Here is a 12,804-nt window from a genome sequence, read left to right as displayed (position 1 = left end):
CCGTTTCCTCTTCTGCGTGGATGTCATACTGGTACACAAGTCTAGAGTGTCCTCGTGCAGTTGGCCGTGTGACAATAACAAAGATGTGGAATTACATTGGAAATATATTTTAATAGTTTCACATATAAGTCGCATCTGAGTATAAGTCGCACCCCCGGACAAACTGCGACTTACAGTCCGAAAAATATGGTATGTTACAATGTTTCCTCATCACAAACAGACCTGGAGTTGTGTTTTGTTGTTGAGTTTTTCTTCTCTCAAACAGAAAACACTCTGTTCCACCTTGTGATGTCATGTGGTTGCAGGTAACATATGGTAATAAGAAGTGCTCCACTGTATTTTTAAACTCCATACACCTTCACTAGAATAATTTTGGTGATTTTCAATAATAACTTGAAAGCTACAACTACATGACATCACAAAGTAGAACAGAGCATTTTGAGCTTTGGAGACGTAAACAGCTCACACGGGTCAATTTTGCATAATGGAGGACCTTTAAATAGTGAGCCAGCAGCTTGTGAGCTCGCTCCATGGCTCTTTTGTTTCCTTTTTTGCATTGTTTTCTGTACTTAAAGTTGCCATCTCTAAATTTGTTTGATTAATTTGTTTGTACCAGTTGACGGCCGATGTGAAACCTGTTGCCTCCTTCTCCCTCCCTCCTGTTCTCTTTCTCTATCAGGCCAAACCTAGCACACTGTTAGACCGAAAGCAGCATAGATGGCGTCTAGTGTGAGAGCGCAACAGGGGTGGGTCAGCCAGTCTAAATACAAACGGTAGCTTTAATCAGGTTAAGGTAACATTTAGGACAACTAAGAAATAACATTGCACAACAAGCAGAGTGTTGTTAGATACCTGTTAGACCAATCACGCTGCTCCTTATACCCCTAAACCCCGCCTCTAGTCCTCCAGGTACCGCCAAGTTTAGCAGCTCTATCTGAAATGTGGTTTTGCGCGGCGTGGAGGTGTTTAGTCCCGCTTTAACGACGTGCCTAACCTGACTTTCTTGCCTGACCCGCGCCCACCTCCCCAGCCCTGACAGGACGGGTTGATTGGGGGGGTGCTGAGAGTGTTCCAGAGCGTATCCCGGGTCGACCTCAGGCTCCAGGCGCTGCTCTGATCTTTACGAGGATGTTTACACCGTTTTTTTTGGGACTCGTTCTCGTATGGGGTCAGGCCAGGTGGAACAGTGCTGCTTCAGGCGCTGGAACACGCGCAAGAGATTAAAAAATAAATAAATAAATAAAAAATAACACTTTATGCTAAATCGACATTTTTGTTGCCTTCAATCATGGTGTTTGTTTAATCCATGCGTGTGTAAGGAACGCTGAGGTCGTCTAACTCTCTCTCGCTGTTGTTATTTTGCAGGTGATGTCGGTTAGCTTCTCTGCGGAGTGAAGCTAACTGTGGCGACTGCTCTGTCTGAAGCTCTGAGACTCAAAATAGACTTTAATCTGCGCTTTGTTTTAACACAATCTGACCATAAAGAACTGACTTAGCTGGAACTACAACATGTGAGATGATTTTGTAGCGTTAAAGTAGACCCTCTTAAAAATAGTACAAGTTTCATTTTTTTTGTTTGCTTTGTTTTGAGTTTTTTTTTTTGGTTGAAAATCAAACACCTAAATGGGATCATGACTCAAAGGTTCCTGAAAATGTGCTGTTTCAGTCCATTTGTATTTGTTCTTGTTTTTGGCAGTGTTTGCTAAAGGTGTACATTGTGTCACCATGGTAACCGCTGAATATTTTGCCATAGACATACATGCAAAAACACCACCAATGTTATGGATTATGGCAGTAAAGTTCTCTATAAGATAAAAAAAAAACATAACTCGAAAATGTTCATGTATGACTCACATGTATACAGACAAAGCAATAACATCTCCATGGAGACTAGCCGGTGGCGAATCCTTTAACAAAAAAGTTACGCAGTGAATATTTAAGCCACTAAAAGAGGTTCAAAATCCATACCATCATCATCAGATCATCAGATGTTGTCACGGTCCCTGCTCTGCTCCCCTCGTGTCCTCGTCTTCCCCTCCCTCACCTGTCTGTCTCCGGAGCGGGGCGGAATCCGGACTCCTCCCACGCGCACCTGCTCCCCATCAGCGCAATCAACGCCACCGGCCGTGGATAAGAGGGGTTCGGACGAGTCACTCGGCGCCGGAACGTCCGCGTGTCTCACGTGATTATACTTTTGGCTTTGTACTTTTTGATCTATGCTCGTCCTCTGTGTCTCACTGGAATCCCTTTGTCCTGCTCCAGATCTCCGTCCCAGAACCTGCTCCGGACTACCCCAGCACCCGCACCTCCGCCCCGGTACGTCTCGTATCCTCACTGCCGCGCACCGTGTCCCTCTACGCTCACGGACCCGCACCCACGCTCCCCAGCTACGTTGGACCTGTGCACTCTGATCTATATGAACACTTGTATGAACTTTGTCTTTGATGAGCATTTATTATAGCTCCATTTGATCCATGAACTCTGATCTCTTTGAACTTTTGATTTCTATGAACAATTTGAGATTAAAGACATTATAGAACTTTGTGAGTCTCGCTACTCTGGTCCTTACGCCCCGCTGGTTACGACAGAACGTTCCGGCCAGAAATGGACCAGGCGGACTCTAGACCAGACACCACGCTTCAACAGGCGTTCACTCACCACGGTGACGTGCTCGGTCAGCACGAGAGGACCATCCGGAACCTGCTGGAGCAGAACCAGTCCCTGGCGCAGCAGGTGTCCCAACTCAGCAATCAGGTCACCACGCTACTCACGCACCTCTCTCCTGCCGCTGCCGCCGCGGGACCCGCTGCTCCGCTCTACCCTCCGGAATCCAGGAGCACCGACCCGGAGCCGTTTGCGGGGCAGCCGGACCTCTGTCGGGGGTTTCTGTTTCAATGCCGCTCCGTGTTCCAGCAGCGCCCGGCCCGTTTTCCCACCGATGCATCCAAGACGCGTTACGTATGTGGGCTGCTCCGGGGCAGGGCGCTCCAGTGGGCGGAGGCTAGGTTCTCTAACTCCGCGCTGGATACTACGGACTTCGAGGCTTTTATCAATGAGTTCAAGCTCGTTTTTAGTCACCCGCACTATCGTGCGGACGCCGCCTCCCGCTTACTTGACATCACCCAGGGCTCTAGGACGGTGGCGGACTACACCGTGGAGTTTTGGACACTCGCCGCGGAGGTGGACTGGTCCGACAGCGCGCTCAAAGCCGTGTTTTCCAAGGGGCTCCGTGACTCACTCAAGGACGAGTTGGCCTCACGGGACGAGCCCTCGGACCTCAAGGCGTTGGTCACGCTAGCCAACCGCGTCGACAACCGTCTACAGGAGCGGCGGCGGCAGGCTCGACACTCTCCCGTGCGGTCCACGGCCCGCTTTCCATCACCGACTGCGGAGGAGCCCATGCAGGTCGGGAGGGCGCGTCTCACGGCCGAGGAGCGCATACGACGCCGTGCGGCGGGGGAGTGCTTCTACTGTGGGCGGAAGGGACACTTCGTCGCCTCCTGTCCTGCCCGGCCCAAAAGAGAGAGCCCACCAGTAGCCCTGGGAGTACTGGTGGGTCAGTCGCAAATCCCAGCGAACTGTAATAGACTGCAGCTCCCGGCCACCCTCTGTCTCCGCTCTAGGACTCTGCCTGTCCAGGCCTTGGTGGACTCCGGGGCCGAGGAGGATTTTATCGACCGCCACTTGGCGGAGCAGTGGGGCATCAGCCTGGAGCCTCTGAATCACCCCCTCACTGCTCGCGCCCTTAATGGTTCGCTGTTAGCACGAGTAACTCACGTCACGGAACCGGTTACTCTGCTGTTATCCGGGAACCACCACGAGTCCCGCAGGTTCTATGTTATCGCCACCCCTTCCTCGCCGGTGGTGCTGGGCTACCCCTGGCTTCGGGCCCACAACCCGGTCGTCGACTGGGTCCGGGGCAAGATCGCGGGGTGGAGTTCCGACTGCCATGCTGGGTGTCTGCGGTCCGCCCGGTCTCCTGCGGAGGGGGCTTCCCCACGGAGCGGTCCCGTTCCCAAGGCCCCGGACCTGTCGGTGGTCCCGGAGGAGTACCATGACCTACAGGAGGTTTTCAACAAGGACCGGGCCCTCTCCCTGCCTCCGCACCGTCCCTACGATTGCGCCATCGACCTGTTGCCTGGGGCCCCCTTACCTGCGAGCCGCCTCTACAACCTGTCCCAGCCCGAGAGAGAGACTATGGAACGGTATATCCGGGACTCCGTGGCCGCAGGTATTATCCGCCCGTCCTCCTCTCCCGTGGGGGCGGGGTTCTTTTTTGTGGCCAAAAAGGACAAGACTCTTCGCCCCTGTATTGACTATAGAGGTCTGAATGAGATAACTATTAAGAATAAATACCCTCTGCCCCTCATTGACTCGGCGTTTACCCCTCTCCACGGTGCCACTATATTCTCTAAGTTGGACTTACGTAATGCTTATCATTTGGTACGGGTGAGGGAGGGGGATGAATGGAAAACGGCCTTTAAGACTCCTATTGGACATTTTGAATACTTAGTCATGCCCTTTGGACTCACTAATGCCCCAGCTGTGTTTCAGGCCCTTATTAACGATGTTCTTCGTGATTTTCTGCATCAATTTGTGTTTGTTTATTTGGATGACATTCTGATTTTTTCCAGGTCCCTGCAGGAGCACAGACAACATGTCCGCCTAGTGCTTCAGCGCCTGTTGGAAAATAGACTTTTTGTTAAAGCAGAAAAATGCGAGTTTCACGCCGATCAGGTTAGCTTTCTGGGGTTCATTATAGGGCGGGGCCAGGTGAAGGCGGATCCGGATAAGGTCAAGGCCGTTAGGGACTGGCCAGTCCCTACGAATCGGAAGCAGCTCCAGAGGTTTATTGGGTTTGCCAACTTTTACAGGAGGTTTATTAGGGATTTTAGCAGAGTTATTGCCCCTCTCACGAGGCTCACATCCCCCGCTCAGACGTTCACCTGGTCTCGGGAGGCCCAGGTCGCCTTTGATAGACTTAAGACTTTGTTTACTTCCGCTCCCATCTTGCATCAACCTGACCCCTCTCGACAGTTTATAGTGGAGGTGGATGCCTCCGACACAGGTGTCGGGGCGGTCCTCTCCCAGAGATTCGACCCCCACGACCGACTGTTCCCCTGCGCCTTCTTCTCCCGGCGGCTGTCCCCAGCGGAGGCGAATTACGATGTGGGGGACCGCGAGCTGCTCGCCGTCAAGCTGGCTCTGGAGGAGTGGCGGCACTGGCTGGAGGGGGCCGAACTACCATTTCTGGTATGGACAGACCACAAGAACCTCTCATATATTCAGTCTGCCAAACGCCTTAACTCTCGCCAGGCTCGCTGGTCCCTGTTTTTTAGCCGCTTTAACTTTGTTCTTACTTACCGGCCGGGGACTCGTAATGTGAAGCCGGATGCCCTCTCCCGCCAGTTCGCTCAGGAGGAGACCAGTGCTGCTCCGGAGACCATCCTCCCCTCGTCCCGTGTGGTTGCCGCTCTCCGCTGGGAGATTGAGGACTTGGTACGGGAGGCCCAGCGCGATGACCCAGCTCCAGGTAACGCGCCCCCCGGCACACTATTTGTCCCTGACTCTGTTCGCTCCCAGGTTTTGCAGTGGACTCACGGATCCCGATTTGCTTGCCACCCCGGAGCCTCCCGCACCCTGTCGTTACTCAAACGACACTTCTGGTGGCCCACCATGGACAAAGACACTAGGGCCTATGTCTCGGCGTGCGAAGTGTGTGCCCGGGGGAAGTCGTCTCACTCCCCGCCGTCGGGATTGCTGCACCCACTCCCGGTCCCGAGGCGACCATGGTCCCATGTAGCCGTGGATTTCGTGACGGGCTTACCTCCATCCCAGGGTAACACAGTCATTTTAACCATTGTTGACCGTTTTTCCAAGGCAGCCCACTTCGTCGCCCTGTCCAAGCTTCCTACTGCTAAGGAGACGGCTGATCAGCTCACCAATCATGTGTTCCGCCTGCACGGCATCCCTACTGACATTGTTTCCGACCGGGGACCCCAGTTTACCTCCCAGGTCTGGCGCGCCTTCTGCGAGGGGTTGGGGGCCTCGGTGAGCCTCACCTCGGGATTCCATCCGGAGTCTAACGGACAGACCGAACGCACCAACCAGGACCTGGAGAGGGCTCTCAGATGCGTGGTCTCCGCCAATCCGGCCGCTTGGAGCACCTATCTTCCGTGGATAGAGTACTCTCACAACTCCCTGGTGAGCTCAGCTACTGGAGTCTCTCCATTCCAGGCCTCGTTGGGGTACCAACCTCCACTCTTCCCTTCCGAGGAGAGGGATCTGGCGGTGCCTTCCGTCCACCACCACCTGCAGCGCTGTCGTCGGGCCTGGCGGAGGACTCGGGCGGCTCTCCTCAAGGCGGGGGCCCGCACTAAGATGATGGCTGACCGCCGGCGCATTCCAGCTCCCAACTATGCACCCGGGCAGTCGGTTTGGCTGTCCTCAAGAAACATTCCGCTCAAGACGGACTCACGCAAACTCTCCCCCCGATTCCTGGGCCCGTTCAAGATTGACAGGGTCGTCAATGACTCTGCAGTACGACTGCAACTTCCCTCCTCGCTCCGCATTCATCCAACATTCCATGTCTCGCAGATCAAGCCGGTCCGTACCAGCGACCTTTGCCCTCCTTCCGGTCCCCCTCCTCCCGCCCTACTTGTCGATGGTCACCCAGCCTTCTCCGTCCGGCGGCTCATCGATGTCCGCCGGAGGGGTAGAGGGCTCCAGTACCTAGTGGACTGGGAGGGCTACGGACCTGAGGAGCGTTCATGGGTGCCCAGGGCCCGCATCTTGGACCCGAATCTGGTGAGGGACTTTCACCGCGCCCACCCGGATAAACCTGGGGGTCCACCGGGAGGTGTCCCTTAGGGGGGGGGTACTGTCACGGTCCCTGCTCTGCTCCCCTCGTGTCCTCGTCTTCCCCTCCCTCACCTGTCTCTCTCCGGAGCGGGGCGGAATCCGGACTCCTCCCACGCGCACCTGCTCCCCATCAGCGCAATCAACGCCACCGGCCGTGGATAAGAGGGGTTCGGACGAGTCACTCGGCGCCGGAACGTCCGCGTGTCTCACGTGATTATACTTTTGGCTTTGTACTTTTTGATCTATGCTCGTCCTCTGTGTCTCACTGGAATCCCTTTGTCCTGCTCCAGATCTCCGTCCCAGAACCTGCTCCGGACTACCCCAGCACCCGCACCTCCGCCCCGGTACGTCTCGTATCCTCACTGCCGCGCACCGTGTCCCTCTACGCTCACGGACCCGCACCCACGCTCCCCAGCTACGTTGGACCTGTGCACTCTGATCTATATGAACACTTGTATGAACTTTGTCTTTGATGAGCATTTATTATAGCTCCATTTGATCCATGAACTCTGATCTCTTTGAACTTTTGATTTCTATGAACAATTTGAGATTAAAGACATTATAGAACTTTGTGAGTCTCGCTACTCTGGTCCTTACGCCCCGCTGGTTACGACAGATGTACTATGTATTTTGTCACATCTGAGAAGCAAAGCAGGGCTGGTTAGTATTTGGATGAGAGATCACTGGAAATACAATGGATAAACTGATCTTGTGTCCTTAGGCAAGACACTTCACCCACCGTGCTTACTTACTGATGTGTGAGGGTTGGTATCCGAGTTACTATTTTAAACTTTTTTTTATTATTATTTTAAACCCACTGTTGCCAGGAGAAACCATCTGGCACTTAATCCGCCATTCAAAAGCCAAGTGATGAAGAAAGTGTGGAAGAGCACACATTTTCCAAGCCAAAAACATGCCTTTTTGTTGCAATCAGTGAGCTATAATTGGTGCACGGTTTGAGTGAGATTTTTGATGAAAAATTGGAATCGGAATATTTTGTTTTTGATGTGGATTTACTCAAAAGAAAAAAGTAAATAAACAAAATTGGAAAAAAAGAAAAACGTCCTCTTTCTCTGATTATCTGCTCCAACTGTACCATCAAAATTATTCGCTCAAAATAGTTCAAACCGAGAAATACTCCTTTGGGCTGAATACAAAGTAAGCATGTTTATCTGTCTGAGCGTGCTGCTTCAACTGTATTGTTTCGTATGGCCCAGGTACGAAGCACAAGACCATGCTGGAGGCGCGCAGTGGCTTGGGCTCCATAAAGTCCTTCCCCCGAGCCGGAGTCAAGAGCAAACTGAGCCCCGTGCCCGGCTCCTCCACGGGGCTCCAGAACAAGACCTTCTACTGCGAGATCTGCGACGTGCACGTCAACTCGGAGACGCAGCTCAAGCAGGTAACAGCACATATGCTTTAAAAGGGGGTGTTTTACTTCTATGGGGGTATTAAGTGCTAACACAGCATGTTTAGATAGTTTTGAAAATGCTATATTCGCTCTGTTTCTCCCCTCTCTTCTCTCTCTAAGTCTGTCCATTCCACTAATGAAACTGTTGCATGTCACATCAGGTTTCTGAAGTTGTAGTGTATTGTTTTGTATCATGTTTTTGTATATTTATGGTAAATTGTCGTGCGGGAGCGTGGCTGACATAGGCTTGTGGACAGAATATTAGACAGAATCATACTTTTTTGAATATAGCCTAGGTGAGATTGCTAGATTACTCAAACACACATGGATTACATATAAAACCACTTCCGCATGTTTTTGATGAGGGAACATTATAACGTGGTAGAAAGTTCCAGATAGTCAATTCTGCACAATACCCGCTCTTTAAGCAACTGTATGTAGTGTGCATTTTTACTGTTTTTAAAAAGGTACTACAGCCACAACTGAACCTGCTTTACCAGTGCCTTAAAGTGGAACTAAACTCTACATCAAGTTTTTGCTACTAAACTGTGTATAAAGTGTTTTAATAGCATTGTCTACTGTCCATATAGTCCTTTTGGGGTTTTTTTTAGTGCAAACTAGGTACATTTTAAAGTTTACAGTGTGGATACCTCTTAGACCAATCACATCGTTCCTCATATATCCAGACCCTGCCCCTCTTTAGTCCTCCAGGTACTGCCCAGTTCACCAGCTCTATTTGAAATGTGGGTGCAGGCGGAGTTGAGGTATTTAGTCCCACAGAGGCTGCTCTAGCACTGATTCATGATTGACTGCAGGTGCTGGGGTTTAGGGAGTGAGGATTCAGATCAGCATTCGTGTGAGGCTCATTCTGCTTTCTGGTTGGAAAATCATCTTGAGAACAAAACACCAAATTACAACATCATATCCATCCAATGTTTTTGTAATTAACAATAAATTAGCATAACAATTGTTACCAGTAAGCTCTATATGTGACCAGTAGAGGGCGCTCGAGCTATGATCAAATAGTTTTAGTTGAATAATTATTTTAAAATGTTACAACGGCTCTCCAGACTTAGCCTAGAGACAGAAGATGCCCTGCGTATTATAACAGGCAACGAAGGTGTAGATTAATTGAAGTGACAGAGGCAATAATGTTGAGACATTTAATTAAATATGTTTCATAAGTTACTTCTAATCTTCCCATGAGACTCTCTCGGCCTATCACAGTACCTTCCATAAAATTACATTTCATAAACAGATCACAGCCCATAAGAATTTCCCAGTACAGCGGGCCGACCTAGGACAGCGCTGAGTAAAAACACTGAAAGAGGAAGGAAGGGGGGGCTCTCCGCCCGCAGGAGCCTAGGTGAGAATCACATTAGCATAAGTCATAAACAAAACAAATTCAAAGATTCAGTGGAGGTTACACAACATCACCAACACACTAATGTGTGGGGAGGATTCAGCACAGAGCCACCACAGCTAAAACAACAGCCTACGACGATTTTTGATATGCACGCTCACAACATGTTTAACTCAGATGTTTATGGAATTTAAAATCTAAATTTTAAAAAGAGTTCCTTTAAAGTTCCTATACTACGCAAAATTGACTCTTGTGAGCTCTAAGCCATGTTATAATGGTGTTACCTCCTCAAAAACATACCTGGAGTTGTGTTTTTGTTTCAGTCACACATTTGAGACATCTTTTATTAGTCGTCTGTGTACATCTGCAAAGCTCCAAATGCTCAGTTCCACCTTGTGATGTCATGAAGTGATAGTTTTCAAGTTAACAGCTACATTTTTACTTTTTACTCTGTAGAGATGGGCAAATCCAGGGATTAAATGATCAAAAATTCTAGTGAAGGTGTATGGAGTTTAAAAACACAGCGAAGCACTTCCTGTACTACCACATGATGACATCACAAGGTGGAACAGAGTGTTTTCCATTTGAGAGAAGAACTCTAAATATGCAGAGAGAGTTTGTATGTGGATGAAAGAAAACACAACTCCAGGTATGTTTTTGATGAGGATTTTAACATTATAACACAGATCAGAAAATAGCGTAACATGAGCCCTTTAAACATAATCCCAAATATGCAATGTTGTTTTTTTCCACAGCGTATTTTCGAAGATTTCACAAAGTTTTTGCCCGGACTCAGCAGTATCTTATTTCCTGGTGCGGGCTTTGATGCTTTTGTTGTGGAGAGCGTTAGCCTCCTCACACCCCAGGGATTTGTATCTAAAAATAATTTGCTGAGTTGCCTTTGGGGTCAATCGCAGAGCACTTTGAACGACGGCCATTTTTGCCTGTGCCAAATCCTCCTTGACCAATCGCCCACCCGGCTTCTCGGAGCTCACAGCCAGGAGAGGGAGCCGCGTGCTGGGGAAGACGTCGTCAGACTTGCCCCTCTGTCAGCACGTCTGCAAATACAAGGGTTATGGTTCAAGTTCATGTGATTCTACCAGTTGTTTTTTTCTGTGGTTTTGCGCTGGATGTTGTATCATCAGCTTAACTATGACAAAAGGCAGATTATCAGCGGGAAGGTTCACGATCTGTTTTGTTAAAGGCTTTTGCAAACGGCGAGCACTGCTGACTTAAGTTGTGGTATAGATTTTCACTTGCACTGCTGTTATAATATCCCCAAGAAGTGCTAAGAAGTCATTTTGAACCTCACAACTGCAACGTCAGTATTTGATGTTGAAATATTTAGGAGTTTACGCTTAAAAAAACATGTAAGATTTTGATTTTAAAGGATCTTTATATAGGCTGCGCTCTTACAGTTTTAGTAAAAGAGTACTGCATTCACAACTGAACCTGTGTGTCCAGAGTCTTAACCTGCAGATGGAGGACACAGACAAGTTTTTCTCATTCTCAGTTTATGGACGGGCCTCATGTGAAAGCTCAGAACCTCCAGAATTCACTCACTGAGCTGCAGAGGTTGCACTAGCACTGATTCATGATTGGCTGCAGGTGCTGGGTTTAGGTAGTGACCATTGAAATCAGAGTCCTTTTAGCTTTAAACCAGCTAGACTTAGTTGACATACTTTAAATGACATAAACATGACCAAATTGTGCCCTTAGATTCAAGGTAGACACGTTCAAATGAAATACAGCTTTTACTGAATGTAATACAGACTTATTCTTGATTACAAAAAGAGTGGGCATGTCTGACGCCTGCTGCCAATCATTAATCAGCTAATCATAATACAATCTGCATGATGAGGACCAACAGCTACAGTGATGGAGTCTGGTTATTTTGACCCTTAGTTGGACTGGATTTCCTGGCTTCAGCAGATTCTGAAACCTCTCTGTGGTAGTTTGGGATTTTTACCAACTGAGTGCAGCTTGTACAGTTCAAAGGACGGAAGTTAAGGACTATTGGATTGTGTGATTTGAGCAGTATCCATGGCGACCCTACTTGGAGATAGCTATGTTAGCCAGCTAGCTTTGAAATGCTACAGACTTTTCCTAACAATGCAACAGGATTTCTACATCAAATATGGCAGAAGGCATACCAGAGGAAACACTTCGGAGAGGTTCATGAGAGGCTTTCCTGTTGTGTCTGCAGAGTTCACCTGGCTCCCCCTGGAGGACACTGCTGTGATGCTCGCGCTGCACGACACAGAGGATATAGAGTAGGGGCACTTTTGTCCTGAGGGCTGCTACTCTCCTCAAACTGCCCTGACAGTGGATCTGATACCGGTTTAGCTGCACTGAGACTTTTGTTTGACCTTTCTTTTATTATGGTATTTTACTGCTCTATGTGCTTAAATTGGCCCTCGGGGACAAACAAAGTGATTTTGATTGATTGATTGTAGTATCCGAGCTCCCCCTGCCTTTAGTGGAGAATTTCAAATGTCATATCATGTCACGAGTGGTGCAGAGTGTCAAGAACCAAGAATGTAGCACTGTCAATCTAGATACAACCTGATCTCTGTCATTCTGCCTTTGTGTCCTTGGGCAAAATATTCCACCCACACTGCTAAAATTATACCGGCCACTAGGGCGGCAAGGTTAATTATGATCGAACAAAAATCGCCATTTGAATAAACGGAATTAGCAAATCGCAAAGGCTGCAGTTTTCAAGTACAATCATTTCCTTCACAAAAAAAACAAAATGTCCTGTCTTATTCTGCATAAAGAATTGCTAGCCTTGTAGTTTAGATCTGTATAAGCATCTAACACAAAAGAGAGGGCAACGTAAAAGTCGCGTCTGTTCTTCTCGTTTGCCGTATGGCCCCACTCCCTCGCTGTCCTTACACTTGGCCTGGTTCCTTCGCCTGCCTTTTCTGCTATGTGCTGTCAGCTGGAGGACAGGTGTATTTATAGTGCTGTCCTTTCTGCTTTGTTTGTCTCTGCTCATATTGTACCTCCAAAGAAAAGACACCTCGCCGGCGGCTAAGCTAGCAGACACCCAGAACGCGTCATAGATCGGTCAGAAAAACACAACCGAAGCAACTTTACAACTACTCCGAGCCCAAGTCCTAAAGTATCTGAACAAAACAGTGTGACGCCTGCAGCCAAATGTACTCCC

General features: G+C 49.0%; 1 protein-coding gene across 2 annotated transcripts in view; it reads left to right on the top strand.

The window, feature by feature from the left end:
• The window catches only part of znf385d (zinc finger protein 385D), a 152,811-nt gene that overhangs the window by 128,001 nt on the left and 12,006 nt on the right, over window positions 1-12,804 (top strand). For both annotated transcript variants that reach the window (XM_033981402.2, XM_055227589.1), the window contains one exon: window positions 8,079-8,260. In XM_033981402.2, the coding sequence (XP_033837293.2) occupies window positions 8,079-8,260 (182 nt within the window). The remainder of the gene's footprint in view (window positions 1-8,078; window positions 8,261-12,804) is intronic.

The sequence above is a fragment of the Periophthalmus magnuspinnatus genome, chromosome 16, assembly GCF_009829125.3.
Source record: "Periophthalmus magnuspinnatus isolate fPerMag1 chromosome 16, fPerMag1.2.pri, whole genome shotgun sequence".
Classification (NCBI taxonomy): Eukaryota; Metazoa; Chordata; class Actinopteri; order Gobiiformes; family Gobiidae; genus Periophthalmus; species Periophthalmus magnuspinnatus.
The sequence above is the reverse complement of the archived record's forward strand: the minus strand, read 5'-3'. Positions and strand labels throughout refer to the sequence as shown.